Source organism: Cebidichthys violaceus, unplaced genomic scaffold (assembly GCF_023349555.1).
Source record: "Cebidichthys violaceus isolate CVI_PGR_0920_01 unplaced genomic scaffold, fCebVio1.0.p SCAF_26, whole genome shotgun sequence".
In the NCBI taxonomy this organism is placed as follows: domain Eukaryota; kingdom Metazoa; phylum Chordata; class Actinopteri; order Perciformes; family Stichaeidae; genus Cebidichthys; species Cebidichthys violaceus.
In genome coordinates this window covers 2271796-2286264 of record NW_027176439.1, presented here as the reverse complement: position 1 = coordinate 2286264, position 14469 = coordinate 2271796, and the positions used below count along the sequence as shown (strand labels likewise).

Sequence of the window (14469 nt, the reverse complement as noted above, 5' to 3'; positions counted from 1 at the left end):
TCAGTCTCACTACTTTGTGAGTGTGTGAACAAAGTGATAAATAGCAGCCAAATTTGAATTAAAACATTTTTTTATTTATTTAACAGGAGCAAGCATGACTGCTGCTTTTGTAGGTGAAAACACGGGAACATTTCGACATGCTGGAGATGAAAAGCTGTCAAAATCCTGCCCTAAAACCTCAGATCCACTTTGATCTCCACTGATCCGATGCAGAATAATGTAGGAAAGTACGTGAAGCACTACAGGAGGTACTACAAATCACCACAAAAAGCCGTTAAAGGAGAGCTCTGATGCAGGCTATCAAACAAGGGAGATGTAATTGGCTTCACGGTGACTTGTAGGCATAAATATACAGTCCTTTTCAACACACATGCTGCAGCTGCGTTATGTGGAAAAGAAATATAGTGATTATGATAGTGTAGGAGTCAAATTGAGAGCAGGGACGTCACAACGGAAAGTGACAACCCTCCTTGTTGTCGTTGCATGTCTGACAGATTACGACTTGGGCGATAGAAAATAGAAATGCGTTTGATTTGGTGCCATATGTGGATGTGGCTCACAGCTGACATCCAGGTTATTCCAATCCCCTCCTGATTATGGAACATCAGCTCCGTGTCACATGTGAGAGGAACCCCCCCCCCCCAAAAAAAAAAAAACCCCAAACAAAACTGCAGCATGAAGTCCATCTCTGTACCACAGTACCGGCTTGTAGTTCGGCGTGACAAACAAAGTGTAAGCTGCCTGGAAATGCCTTAAAGCAACCATGAAATACTGCTTCAGCCTCGCTCATTTGTTTCCATGAAGCAGGACAGCTGGAACAAAAACCTCCTCTTACTCTGTGCTGCATGAGGGAGGATTTTCTTTTCCTTTTTTTTTTTTTTTTTTTTTTTTTTTTCAAGCAGGGGCCTTGGCAGACAGACAGACAGACAGACAGACAGACCGATCGACTGACAGAGACAGACAGACGGAGGCTGACCCGAGAACAGCACCGACTGGGTGTCTTGCCGGTTGATATGAACCTTTACCTCGCCAGCGGCGCTGTAAAACTTGGCCACCTCTTAAATGTGTGTCATGTTGCATAATCGGCTCTGCCAGCCAAAAGGGGTGAGGCACTCCTGTGTCTGCGGTGTGTGTGTGTGTGTGTGTGTGTGTGTGTGTGTGTGTGTGTGTGAGAGGCTCGCGAATGTAAACACACGCTGCAGCCCTGATGGGTAACGCATCAGTTGGAGTATCCTTTTCAGAGCCAAAAGCCTGCCTGTTGGAGTACATTTGCTCCGCTGTCAGTTCCCTCCAGGCAGCTTTATCGCCTCCAGGGCGAAGACCTCGCCCTCGGATGAAAACGCTTACGACCCTGAGATTCATGCAGGGTGACAAAACGAGCAAATAAGATATGCTAATGTTGTGCTCAGAGCTACGTGTGCTCAGTGGCATAAACTTTTGGACCTTGGAGACATAAAAGGGCATTCTGGACGCGCACAGCTCCCGACATATCTGGAGCTGCCGTGGGGAGAGGTGGGAGGAAAAGCAAAGAAAATATCCTATTTGATTAGAAAAAGAAAGCGAGCCAGTTCCTCTTTGCAGCGAGCTGTAGTCGGGCACAAGAGTTTTATTCACTAATAGTTCTTAATGTTCCCTGTTGACTTAGCCGAGGCTTGTTGCAGAGGCTTGACCCCAGAGCTGTTTGGGTATATGGTTTGAGGTGCAGGAGGGGAGGCGCACCAAGACATGCAAAGCCAAGCTATTTCTTCCAAGTTTTTTTTTCCCCCAGCAGCCGAGGCTCCGGGTCCAGCGCGTGCAGCCGGGGGTGCTTTTTTTTTTTTTTTTTTATTATTGATATTTATGTGTTTAAACATTTTTAATCATGACCTATATAAACTTAAGAGGAGCCCGCATTTTCTGCTGTCGTAACAGACGGGACATTGAGGGCCATTCACCGGCGCGAGGCGTTTTATTTTTAAGCTTTCAAGTGCGGACGCTTCAGCGCCTCCTCAAAGCCGAGGGTAAATGTTTGCTCCGTTTCGGCGGAGCGGCACAAAAAGACACAACTGAAATAAATTTTGTATATTGTTTCTAAGAGTGCAGCCTGTGTTCACCTTTTTTCTCCGCCCTACGCGTTTACCAAAAAAAAACTTTCATTCATTTCAATGATCTGTAAAACGTTTGACTTCCTGATGTTTGACTCTTTTTCCAAAACAACCTCAGAATCTAACATCTCAAACATCTGAGGCTGAACTTCAAACACAGATATGCGAGAAGGATGAACTGAGGATATGGATAAAAGGATTCATTATCATGTGATCTGAGATATTTGAGCACATTTCCGATTATTATTGTGAAGCATTCTCTAAAATAGTTCCTACTCCTCCGAGACTTTCAGTCACCTCTCCCGCAAAATCACAAGAAATGAACTTGTGTATTTTTTTCCCCCCCTTAAAGTCCCTTTAAAGGCCGGGGATGAAAATGGCAGGTAATGATGACGAAGGTTTGCTCACATTTTTGAAAGCAAACACACCTTTGAACAACACCGAGGGTGAAAGGTGGCAGTGTCCTGGCTGAATTCAGAGCCTTTTTCAACGTCGCAGTACCTCAACCTTTTTTTTTTTTTTTTTTTTTATAAACGAAAGCACGTTCATACCGACCTCCTTAAGAAGTTTAGACTGAAAGAGACTGTTTTTGAAAAACTGGAGCCCTTCAGCTGAATCCCATATGTTTTTCTTGGCAGACGAGTGCTGTCTGCTTGGCCGGGGCTGATGTTGGGGATATTAAACCGATGGAACACAGGACTCTTGATCCCTTTTTTTGAGGGTTGTGTTTAGGTACCAACTGTGCGAGCCTCTGTCAGACACCTGCCATTGTCTCCTCCAACGCCCACGACTGTGTGGCAGAAAAACAAGCCGTCCAAAACCCCTTCTGCTCCAGAGCCAAACTTGAGATGAGAGGGTTTTTGAGTCTGGCGAAACGTGAACGTGTGTTTTTAAAGCCAGTTGTTGCACCACTTCTTTCTTCCTTTCTTTTTTTACACTAAACATCCACAAGGCCTTTTAACTTGCAGTCCTCCCTCCCTGAGACACAACCTCCCGCTGGAGATGTGTTTTTTGTTTGTGAAAGAGATTCCTGGATGATAATTGTTAAGTAGTTTGGATCAGGGTGACGCGATGCGTGAATGCTGTACATGCGGGTCTGTTCAGATAATCACATTCATGTTTTCACCTGAGGGTGACCTCGCTGATGTTCAGCGGATTAAATTCAATCTTAAATCGTTGAAAAAAACAGCCTGGTTTGAGGTGATGCAAAGTATCTCAGGCTTTCTTTTTACTTTTTAAAATGCGGTCTGAAAGCTAGAGTTGGTAATGTTCTTCAAAAACATTTGTTGAAATGCTCATGACTTGCCAACAGCGATCAATAAATCAAACGCTCTTGTGTGGCTCTCACCGGACTGTGACGAGCCCGTCCAATCGTTTCATTCGGCCCGGATGTAATGAACTGTCCAACAAATCAATTAGTGATCATATAGCATAACCTGTGGCCTGCTCAGTGGCTTTAGAAATTGCTAGTAAGTCGACCTTGACTTGGGATTGTTTTTTGAAACGGGATGATGATTCTATACGTAGAACATCGTCTGAAAGCTCTTTGAAATTCACGCTTCAGGTTTGACTTCTTGTTGTCAGGAACTCATCCGGCTCACCCAGAGTCCGTTGACTGGTTTCAGTAGTTGAATGAGCCGGAGAACTGTCCTGAGTCAATATGTCTTCAAAAGACACGTCGATGTGCTGACAAGAGCTGATGGTGTCACAGGCCCTAAATGCTTTGAATGACACGGGAACATCCAAGAACCAGCTCCCTGAAGTAAAACCTAAAGCCTTTTTTTAATAATAGTGGGTCTCCTGCTTTCAGTGCATCATATTTGTATCTGCACAGTTCCCTTATTTATAGATAATTACATTATGTTACTCCAGGTAGAAGAGCCACTCTATGTCCTTTCAACTATTCATCCAGCAGCCGTCCAAATCACCTTTCTTTAAAGGGCTGTCTCTGTGTGACGGACGCCAACAGAGCAGAGCCCTATTTCCTTCTATTAAGTTGTTTCTTGTCTTTCTTTTTTTTCTTCCTTTATTCATTTATTTGTAGCAGCAGCTCAAACACACATGGTTCATATATATATATACAGTATACGAATATGAATCATATACGGGCTGCATTGATGCTTCCCTCGAGCAATAATAGCGTTGACCTTTAGATATTTCATTGTCACTTTCATCAGCAGCAGCAGGAGAGCCCGTGGATCAGAAATGACACCTCTGACGGGCTTTTTTCAAATTGATTTCAAAGAGTATATTGTGGCAAATCCGTTCTTCCTCTTGTGCGTACTGCAGTGGTGGAATGTAACAAAGTACATTCACTCAAATACCGGCCTCAGCCACCATTTTCAAGTTGCTCTTTACGATGCTTTATACTTCCATTTTTCTACATTTTGGAGTCAAATATTGAATCTTCTGCATTTGTTTCAAAGCTTAGCTTACTTTGCAGATTATTTATGCAAAATACTAATCAACTGATGAATTCTAATACATTACGATACAGTACACCTTTACCAGCTGTAACATTAAAGTGATGAACACATGAAATGCATCAATAATCATAATCGATTAAAACATATCCTTCTGAAATGAACCATTCTATATTATGAGCACTTTTTTCTTTTGAAGCATACTTTGATGCTAATACTTATGTACTTGTATTGGTTACAGAGTAATTCTACACTGTAGTATTGCTACTTTTACCTAAGTGAGATCCTCCCACTGCTGGAGAACAGATGAAACAAAATAAGGTCTCTAAAGACATTTTCTGCCAACGTGTGTGGTCCCTATTATTCCAGCCAGAGCTCTCAGTCTCTGTGCTTCGGTCTCAGAATTCTTACATGAGGACTGTTCAGCTAATAATATCTAATATGTCACATAATGAGTGTGAAGTGTGTAACGTTGCTGGCTGTGGTAGTCAGATTTTGGTAATTTACCGTGAGACACCATGTTTTTCGTTTCTATTCTTGCATGTCAGACAGAATTTGTGTCCTTGTGTGCTTGTCAATAACAAAATGACACTTTTTGGAATTGAGTATCCATTTTTTTTTTTTTTTAACTAATCCTTGGATGGACTAGCGTTCAGATTTTAGAAGGCGTATTTGGACCGCGTTTTAGGCCCTGAGGCTTTCACCCAAAAATCCCTCCAAATATATGCAGCCAAGTTGTTCCTGAATCACCCAAAAAAAACACATTATCTGAAACATGGGGCAGGACGGTGTCAAATTCCATATTTGCATATGTTCAACTGATGATTGAGCAGTTAAGCCTCCGTTATAGTTCTGCCGAGGATGGTCGCACGGATGTGAGCTGAAAGCGTGACGAGGAAACGTTTGCGTCTTTTATACTCCGTGCAAGTTTCTCATCGCGACATTCTCCCAAACTGTAGGGGGCAGTGTATCAAAACCTCTACAACGTCCACAGACACTGAATAAACCGGCCTTCTGCTACCGGTTTTCCATCCCTTCCGCTTAGAAATGTTTGTGATGCATCACATTTGCGGGCCAATCCGGCTGTGTCTGTGATTGTTCACTGAGGAGTCGGACAGATGCCTGCACTTCCTCACTTCTGCCACTAGCAGCTCATCGAAGTCCTCCATTTTCTCTTATCGCGATGTTATCGTGATGCTTTCCTCCTTCTTCTTCGGCGTATTGCTCTGGCTGTCCTCCCCGGGAGAGATTCTCAGTCGACTGCTTCAAGATTAGAATAGAAAATCAATTCCAGGACGGCTGTGTCCAATTGCTTACTTATGTCTCCATTCACTCAAAGCGGTGAGAGCTCAGCGCTTTGCTCTGGGGGCGACAACGATTACTGAAACGCATCGCTCATTGAGACGGGGGCAGATTTCTGCTTCGGTTATATATTTATTTATATATATATATATATATATATATATATATATATATATATATATATATATATATATATATATGTGTATTTGAAGCGGCACCAATCAGTGAAAGAGCCGAGAGTGTTAGTCGTCGTATCTTTGATACGGTCTAAACAGTCTTGTGCGTCACGCTGTGGAGCAGCTTTTGATCAGCGTCTAAATGTCAGCTCCGCGTCTCATTACGTACACCCCTGCATTTTTATATCCGGACTCCTCACCATGTCTGCCTCTGCCGTGTGCTAACAAGAAGGTGGCATTTTTAGATAGTTCATAAGGTGTCAAAGAGTAAAGCAGCGCCACCGGATGGATTCGCAACTTCTTTTACTTTTTATCCAATTAGCCATCTGTCGGTGTGTTTGCACGGCCTCCCACGTTCCACCGCCCGCAGAGGCGCTTTGATAGGTCTAATCCCTAATTTATGATGCGTCTGAGTCTTATGATGGTTTAATTCTGGAAGAAACGCTCAATTGATCCCACATTAAAGCCTGTTGAAGGCTCACATGCATCTGATTGAGACCTTCGACCTTTCTTTTTTTGGAACAAGGGAATAAAAGACGTACGTTCAATTTTACCTTAATTAAAAAATACGCCTCCGTCTGCCTCCGCCATCAACATGCCAGTGTTAAGGTGAATTTGTTTAGCTGCGAGTGAATCCAGGTGGGAGATGAGCTCAGAGTAGATAAAGGAGAAGACGGGATGTGGTTTTTGGGTGTCATGCCAAGAAGAATTCATGCAGGATAATCCCCGCAGCTTGTCTCCGAACACTAGTGCATGTGAGGAAATCGGTAGTTTAATTGGCGCATCGCTAAACAAATCGCATTACAGCCGGACAGCATAGGCCGACATACAGGAAGTGTTTAGTCTGTAGCTGTGAGCGACGCCTGCAGGTGTCAGAATAATGCACAACAATAGACCGAGGAGGAAATCCCCGCCGCAGACATGTTTAAGTTAACAAGGCAACAAGAATAATTTAAAAATGTTCCCTCATGTGAACTTTTTCAACAATATGTTGTTGTTTTTTTTTGTCTGTTATGCATTAACAACATCTGACGAGAAGACAAGAAGAGTTTTATGGCAGCAATGTGCCATTTAAAAAAAACGTTGTCTCTTTGCGTCGGTAGATTTCTCCTAAATTCACCAAAAGCTACCATTAGATAATGCCTCATTTGCATATTTAAAGATAACATTTCAGGAAAAAAAAAAAATGTCATGGCTGTTGACAGTACTTTCTAATTTATGGAGTGATAAAGAGAGAAATCCCTCTGTTAAAACCTCTGACTCTTAATATGTCGACAAACTGAAACAAGAATTTTGAACCTGGCTTTGTCCAATGTTCAGATTCTGGAAATGTTTAAAAATGTGCCCATTTTTATTTAAGAGAATGCCTCATTTGCATATTCAAACAAACCATTTTTAGAAAGATTGTAATTAATAAAAGAATTGTCTTAACGTAAGCAATCAACTGGGGGAGTGTCATGGTGATACCTGTTTGTTCAAAACGTAACCCTAGTCAAGATGAAAAGAAATCGAGACGTCTTTGTGAGCGATAAGGACTTTGACACGTCTCTTCGATAAGGAAGACGTGTCAAAGATCACAAAATCCTTCTTATTCCATATTCATCACATACAGTCTTGCTCTGATAACCTCTAGCTGCCGTCAGAGCTGTCGACTCCAGACTCCATTTGAATATAAACAGAGTGTCCTGCAGCAAATTGTCCCTTTTTGATTCCGATTTTCATCTACAATCGCTAACAAACATTCAAGGTTGAGCTGTGATTCAATTGCAAAAGCGACGTGTGGCCGTCATAGCAACCATCAGTGGAGCCGGATCAACACGATTGTTTGTTTACTTGTGTATCCACGCCTCCAGGGCAGCTCGTCTTATCATTTAATGTAAATGCGGAGGTTTGACCAAGTGAATGAATACGTTTACACATAATCCTAGTTCATATCAGATAGAAGTAGATGCATCTTCAACACATTTGATGCATTTTAAGTTTGTAGCTCCTCATGTCAACACCCAGCGATGCTGCCAAGTGACGTATTTCAGCACCGTAACCTGGTTAGAGTACTGACTCCTACGAAGCTGCTCACGAACTCGGTGAATGGACCCCGGGTTCCTCAATCTGGCTCTGAGCGCGTTCACATAAAGGGGCGGGTTTTGCAACGAATCAATCGTTCCAATCGGTCCAATCAACAAGCACGGAGAAGTCTGCTGTCGGCAGAGCAGCATATTTTACAACCGAAGAGAAAACTAGAATATTCGACAAATATGAAGAAGTTCAACACATAATCCAGACTCAATGTGTAAAGTAACTGATTCACTGCCTCATCTAGGACATGATGAGTCTGACTATAATTACATTCTGTTAAATGAATGTGTTGCTTAGCTGTATTCTTATAGCGTATATGACAATATCTTATAATGTCTTATTCTGAACCCGGTTGCTGTGATTTCATCTAACGATCAGCACGCAGGGCTTTGATTGGTCAGGAGGCGGTGCTTTTATTCCAGTTGATCTCTTATCTCAAACATAACCTGTTCAGCTTCACTTGCCATGGCGATCTACCCCGGTGAGGTGTCAACCCTGAAGTTACCGCGCTGATCCCAAATCCTGCTTCGTGGTGCAGACCCCTGGTGCTCTTGAACTTGACCAGATCAGACTACATCAGCTTTATGGCCACGTTATGAAAGTGAGTCGATCGGTCCGCTGAGATTTCTTTAGTCGATTAGTCGTTTTTTTTTATGCTTCTTTTGTGCTGAATGAATTATTTCCATCTCTGTTAAACAGGTTTAAAGTGTTGCTTTAGTGTGATTCTTTGTGGAGAATCTCACTTTTACAGATCTGTCTATTAAATCAACGAATCGATTGGTTGTTCAACTAAGAATTTAGTCGGTTAGTCGCTTCAAAGAAGCTCATGAGCACATCTCTGTTAAACACAAGGTTTAGAGTGGCGCTTTAGTGTGAATTGACAGAATCGTACGAGTCGACTAAGAATGTCTTTGGTCGAAGACAGCCAAATGATGTCAAACGTTTAGGATGTCTTTTGGTCTTTCGGATGCCCAAACATTTCAATTCCTATGTGCAGCACACCTCAGGACATGAACATTCTGTCCAATGGGTTCAAAGTGCCATGCAGACTTAAGGTAAGAACTTAAATTGGAGTGCAGCCAGTAGTGCATGTAAACAGGAGGAGGGGGAGGGGGGGGGGAGTGTTCGGTTGATTGGGGACTATGGGAGTTGGAAAGGAGTTCAGTGTGCGTGTCGGTCGCAAAGCTCCATATGTGCACAGCCCGGCGGAGTGTTGGTGGAGAGGCCAGAGCGAGGTGCAGCAGTGAAGGCCGGGCCGACCGAGAGCTGGAACAAATTCCTCTGGAGCTCTGTGAGAGGTGTCTCTGTCTGCGCACAGGTGCACAGTAGCGGCATTTTGATTTCTTTTTCTGGCTCTCTGAAGGCCGAGCGTGAACATTGGTTCAGTCAACGGTCCTCCCGGCTCGCCGGATGTCGCAGCAAAGCGACCCGAGCGCCGCCCGGCCCAGATGAGCACATCGTGCATTTTTCTGTTTTGCGTTTAAGTCCTCGATGAATCAGAAAGATCACACGAGGCCCAGGCTTCATTTGCATTCTGACTTCATTTGTTAAGAGTTGTACACATTCGTAGTGGTTGTGTAGGTTAAAAGTACTAAGTACAGTGTAGTAGGTGCAGTGCTGTGACACTTTTCAATAACCATCATTAATAAATGGTTAATTGATAGATGATTATACTTTATTTAATAGTTATTTTTACTGCAAACAAACAATGAAATAATAATTAATAAAGTGTATTAGTAATGCCATCATTTACTTTATTTGTGTAATATGAATTAGTTATGAATTCTATATTATATCATAGCTGTCGAGAGACAATAACAATTACATTCGTAAACTATCATATTTACATTTTATTGTTGCGCACATTATAACATTCTATATTAAGACTTTGTTCATGATTACCAAATGATCTACAAACGTTACAATCAACTTTATAAAAGCATCCAGATAATGTTCATAGACCGTTAACAAACTAATCATTAACCACTAATAAAGTCTTAACTAGCGTTCTAAATGTTAATAATGGAGATATCATTCAAAATTCTAAACGTTGTATATAAAATGTAATAACGTGTGCAACAAGAATCATTTCATTGTGTGTTGACAGTATAATAACCATCAACTTGCGCACTAATGATGGATATTACATAGCGCAGTCTCTTGGATTGGACGAGCAGTTTGTTTGTACATCGTCTTGTCAGCCGCACACTGTGATCCGTTTACGACGTCCGACCCTAAACTGCGGGCATGACTGGCCTCGCATTGCAGGAAATCTGCCGGCGGCAGGTAGCGATCACGAAGCAATTCCCTTCCAATGTGTCACTAACGATGTGGAGCTTTCTCGTCGCCACCTGCTGCTGTCGGGTAACCGGCTGGTAATTGCAGAGGACAACAGACAACAACACGGAGCAAGGTCACAAGAGAAAGACCCTCATACATTCAAACAGGCAATTAGTACATAGAGAGAATCTTCAATAAATGACTAAATGTCTCATTAGCATGTCTCCTCATATATTTAATGCGTCTGTTGCTGGTGTGTTGTCTGTTTACACATCAGTTCCAAATGAATGCAAAAGATGTCCTTGCTGCATACATTCACAGCAGCTCAGTGGAATCTTGATTTGTGACCTTGTTGTCATAATCTGCCGGCGCTGAGTGGATCACGGTTGATAATGGAAGGCATGTTAAGAAGTCTGATGTCAGAGTCCTCCGTACAGAGTATATAGCGTGGTTCCACGAACACTCACTGTCCGGGTGTTGCGTTGCAGGCCGGGATGATCCGCACCGACGCAGACGAGTACTTCATCGAGCCGCTGGAGCGAGGCACTCAGGAGCTGGAGCACCAGGGCCGGGTCCACGTGGTCTACCGCCGGTCCGCTCTGCTGCAGCCCCCCTCCGACATCCCTGGGGACTACCAGCTACCAGGTAGGACGGCGCAACCACCAGGTTTTTACTGCTACTGGGGCTGATACTATTACTATTACTGCTACTATTTCTATGACTATGATGACAGTACCAGCGGTCAGTTTATATATGATCTGCTTTAATCATCGCAGATGAAGTAAGGTGTGTACTGAGGTTTCTCCAGTCAGTCAGTCAGTTATTATTTGTATAAATAATCAATGCTTAGTTAAACTCTGTGACCTCTTACATATAGTTATTTTCTTGCTAGCGGCTGATGTTTCAGGCTCAAACATTACGGCCAAATGTGAAGAAAAAAAAAACGACTGACTTCGCTCAAGGACATAAAAATCACTTGACGATATGCCTTGACAACCATGAACAAAACAAAACAAATAAACAGCTGAATGTCAGGAAATATATATATATATATATATATATATATACACGTATATATGTGTAATGAATGAATCCCTTGAGGGCGGGTGAAGCCACATAAACCTGAAAGGAGTGTCGCCACCTGTATGGGCCACACACCGGACAACAACAAGCGCTCCTCTTCTTCCACCCCCATAGGAAATAAAAAACGTCCCGGTAGTGTCTCAAGCCAGTTTCCGTTGCATCTACAACTAACCTCTATAAACATCTAATGAAAGAAGAGAGTTTTTTTTGGGTCATTTTTCATATTTTTAGGTGATATTAGTCTGGTCCCAGATCTGCTGTATGAAATACTGCCCACAACTTTTTGACTGTTGATGGCTTTGTGTATGAGATAAGGAATTGGGACATCATCTTCCTGTGCCAGAGCCAGAAAAATATTCATGAGAAATACAGACTGAAAAATTGCCACAAAACATGATATTATAGAAATAACAACTTATAAACTGCTATAAATCTGTAATTTGTTATGGAAAAGCATTAACTGCTCCTATAGCAACCACTTTATCTGCCTCTGAGCGTAGACTATGGTGACCAGACATCCGGCATAAATCTGGACAATCACAAATAACGAGTCCCGCTTGTTCCAAGAAGTTGACTAAACCCAGGTTTTGATAAGATACGTCCTTATAGGACATGAAATAATAATGTAGCGATTTGTTCAACACAGCACTCCAGCAAAACCGAATCACCACTTATCACTCATTAACTCCTCAACAGATCATTGTTGCATCAGAGTACAGACGGGGATCAAAGATGAGCTGTTGGCTTTGAACATGAGCTGCACTTGTCCTTTTTTCCTGGTCCTTAATAAGATCCTCCTTTGAGAATACAGCTAAACCGTGAAGCCTGCTTATTGAATTCATAATGATGGATCTGAAGCGTGAGAGCAAGTCCTATGGTTGGTGTGACCTTGTTTAGAATGGGTGTGGTGGAACATTGTTCCTGGTGTTGCCGAGACCATTTATGTCTGCGCTGTTTGTGCGGTAGCGCCGTGAATTGATAAACAACTGTACGCATAGCAGCGACACATATTGAAGTTGTCGAATTATAACGTTTACAGAGGAAAAATGAAACCATCCATCGCTGAGCCCGGTGTCGCTGGTTCTGGTGAACAATCCAGCCAAAAAACAGAAATGTCACTGCAGGTACCGGGCGAATACAAGGTGTATGCAAGGTGTGAATGGGTGAATGATGACATGTAGTGTTAAAGCGCTTTGAGTGGTCGATAGACTAGAAAAACGTGAAAAAAGTAAAAGTCCATTTACCATTTAAACTTGCATTCTCTCTAATTTCCATCAGGGGGCGACGTCTTGTGGTTGTTAAAAATAAATTAGCGTTGTTAAATTGTATAGAAGTCTAGTCTAAAATGACTCTACTTCCCTCTTGATTTATTCCCTCAGTAAACATTGTAAACATGAGTTTATAGTCTCAATCTCTAGTTTCAAGTCTTCTTCAATACAGCATGATGTTCATTTAGTACATTATGGTCCATTTAGAGTCAAACAGACCATAAAGCAGGGGATGCTTTAGGGCGGGGCTACCTTGTGATTGACAGGTCTCTACCAAGGCGTCGTCCAGTCTGGGAGTTGTCCGTGTTTTCGTGTATGCAACTTTTCTTGAAGTTTTCAACCACATCTCACGGTCTCCATCAGCAAATAGGATTGATTCAAGAGAATGTCCTTCCACACTTGGAAACTGACCCAGTTCCATTTGCTAACAGGGCCCAGTTAAAAGCTCCGAAGAAAAGCCAGAGAGTGGACCTTTTGAGTTGATTTATTTATTTATTTATTTTTTGTCACACAGATTGCTGCTGCTGCTATTATTATGCATTGTAATAGCTGTCACTGCTTGCTCTAAATACTCCTCTTGCCCTATATTTATACCAAACAAATGCAGCTGCGGAAGGAAACATGTCAAGTGTCACATTGACTGTGAAGGAGATCGCTTTCAATTTAATACTTCTTCCCGTGAATCACTATGTGTTTCGGAAACACGTGTTTTATCAAGCATAAAGAGTTGTCAAAATAGAAATATATTCAGATGTAAAGGTCTCTCGTCAGAAACATTAAGTGTGACATTTCCTTTATGTGTGTGAGATTTGGCCTGATTGCTGTTATGGAAACCTTTTTCACACCATTGCTGGGTTAAAGAAAAAATGTAATCCGCAGAAAGAGACAGGCGTTCTCAGGCAACGAGCCACTCGATGTACTCCTCAAAAACTACATGTTAGGTTCTATTTATTTTTCCCACCACAAGCTATGAAAATTGCTATACGGATATTTATTTGCCTTGCACTTTCAAGCAATCCCAAAGAGCTTTTTGTGTGGAAGCTGGCAGTAGTTATAATCACATTGAATATACATATATATATATATATATATATATATATATATATCTTGTCACATCCATCCAAAGATGTAGTTTATGGTTCCCTCTATCGATCAGCTTCAGCTAAATATCTTGTAAACAAGCTGAGTAATAGTGTTTCATGTCAATTCAAACCAGATTTCTTTTTCGTTTAGAGGGTATGAATTCAATTTTGCTTCATATTTATTGTCATTTTTATCTACTTCAAGATCTTCCTCGTTGCCAGTGTTTTGGTACATTTTGTAAAAAGAAAAAAGAATAAGTTTAAAGAAATCTTAAGTAACATTTTTTACTATCTTGTCATTTGCAAATGCCGTCATCATTTTAAGTGTTGATTGTAAAAAATAAATGTTATTTTATATATAAGCATGTCAGATTTTCTGTTCCTTACTTTAATCATATGATGATTTATTGCAAAGTGTCTTTTTCCATTTTTTGAATATCGTACACTTTGGGGTTCCATACATCCACAGAATTCCTTCGTCAAATAAATATTTCACACGAGGAATAACTATTAAACTAACAGTGGGTGAAATTTCACACTTGTCGGCTCTGTTGGCTGTTCGTGATCGTCTCACTGGGAACGCGAGCTCCTCGGTCAACAGCGGTCTACAGGAGAGCTCAGGAATCCAAAATTGTGGTGGAAATAAACACAGAAAGCAAACAGTCTTGCGCTCTGAGAATGGGTTTTGATTCGAG

At 41.8% G+C, this 14469-nt stretch overlaps 1 protein-coding gene across 1 annotated transcript in view; it reads left to right on the top strand.

Moving 5' to 3' along the window:
• adamts3 (ADAM metallopeptidase with thrombospondin type 1 motif, 3) overlaps positions 1-14469 on the top strand; it is a 135581-nt gene that overhangs the window by 18113 nt on the left and 102999 nt on the right. Inside the window, exon 4 of the mRNA XM_068720918.1 lies at positions 10830-10986. Coding sequence (XP_068577019.1) covers positions 10830-10986 — 157 coding nt within the window. The remainder of the gene's footprint in view (positions 1-10829; positions 10987-14469) is intronic.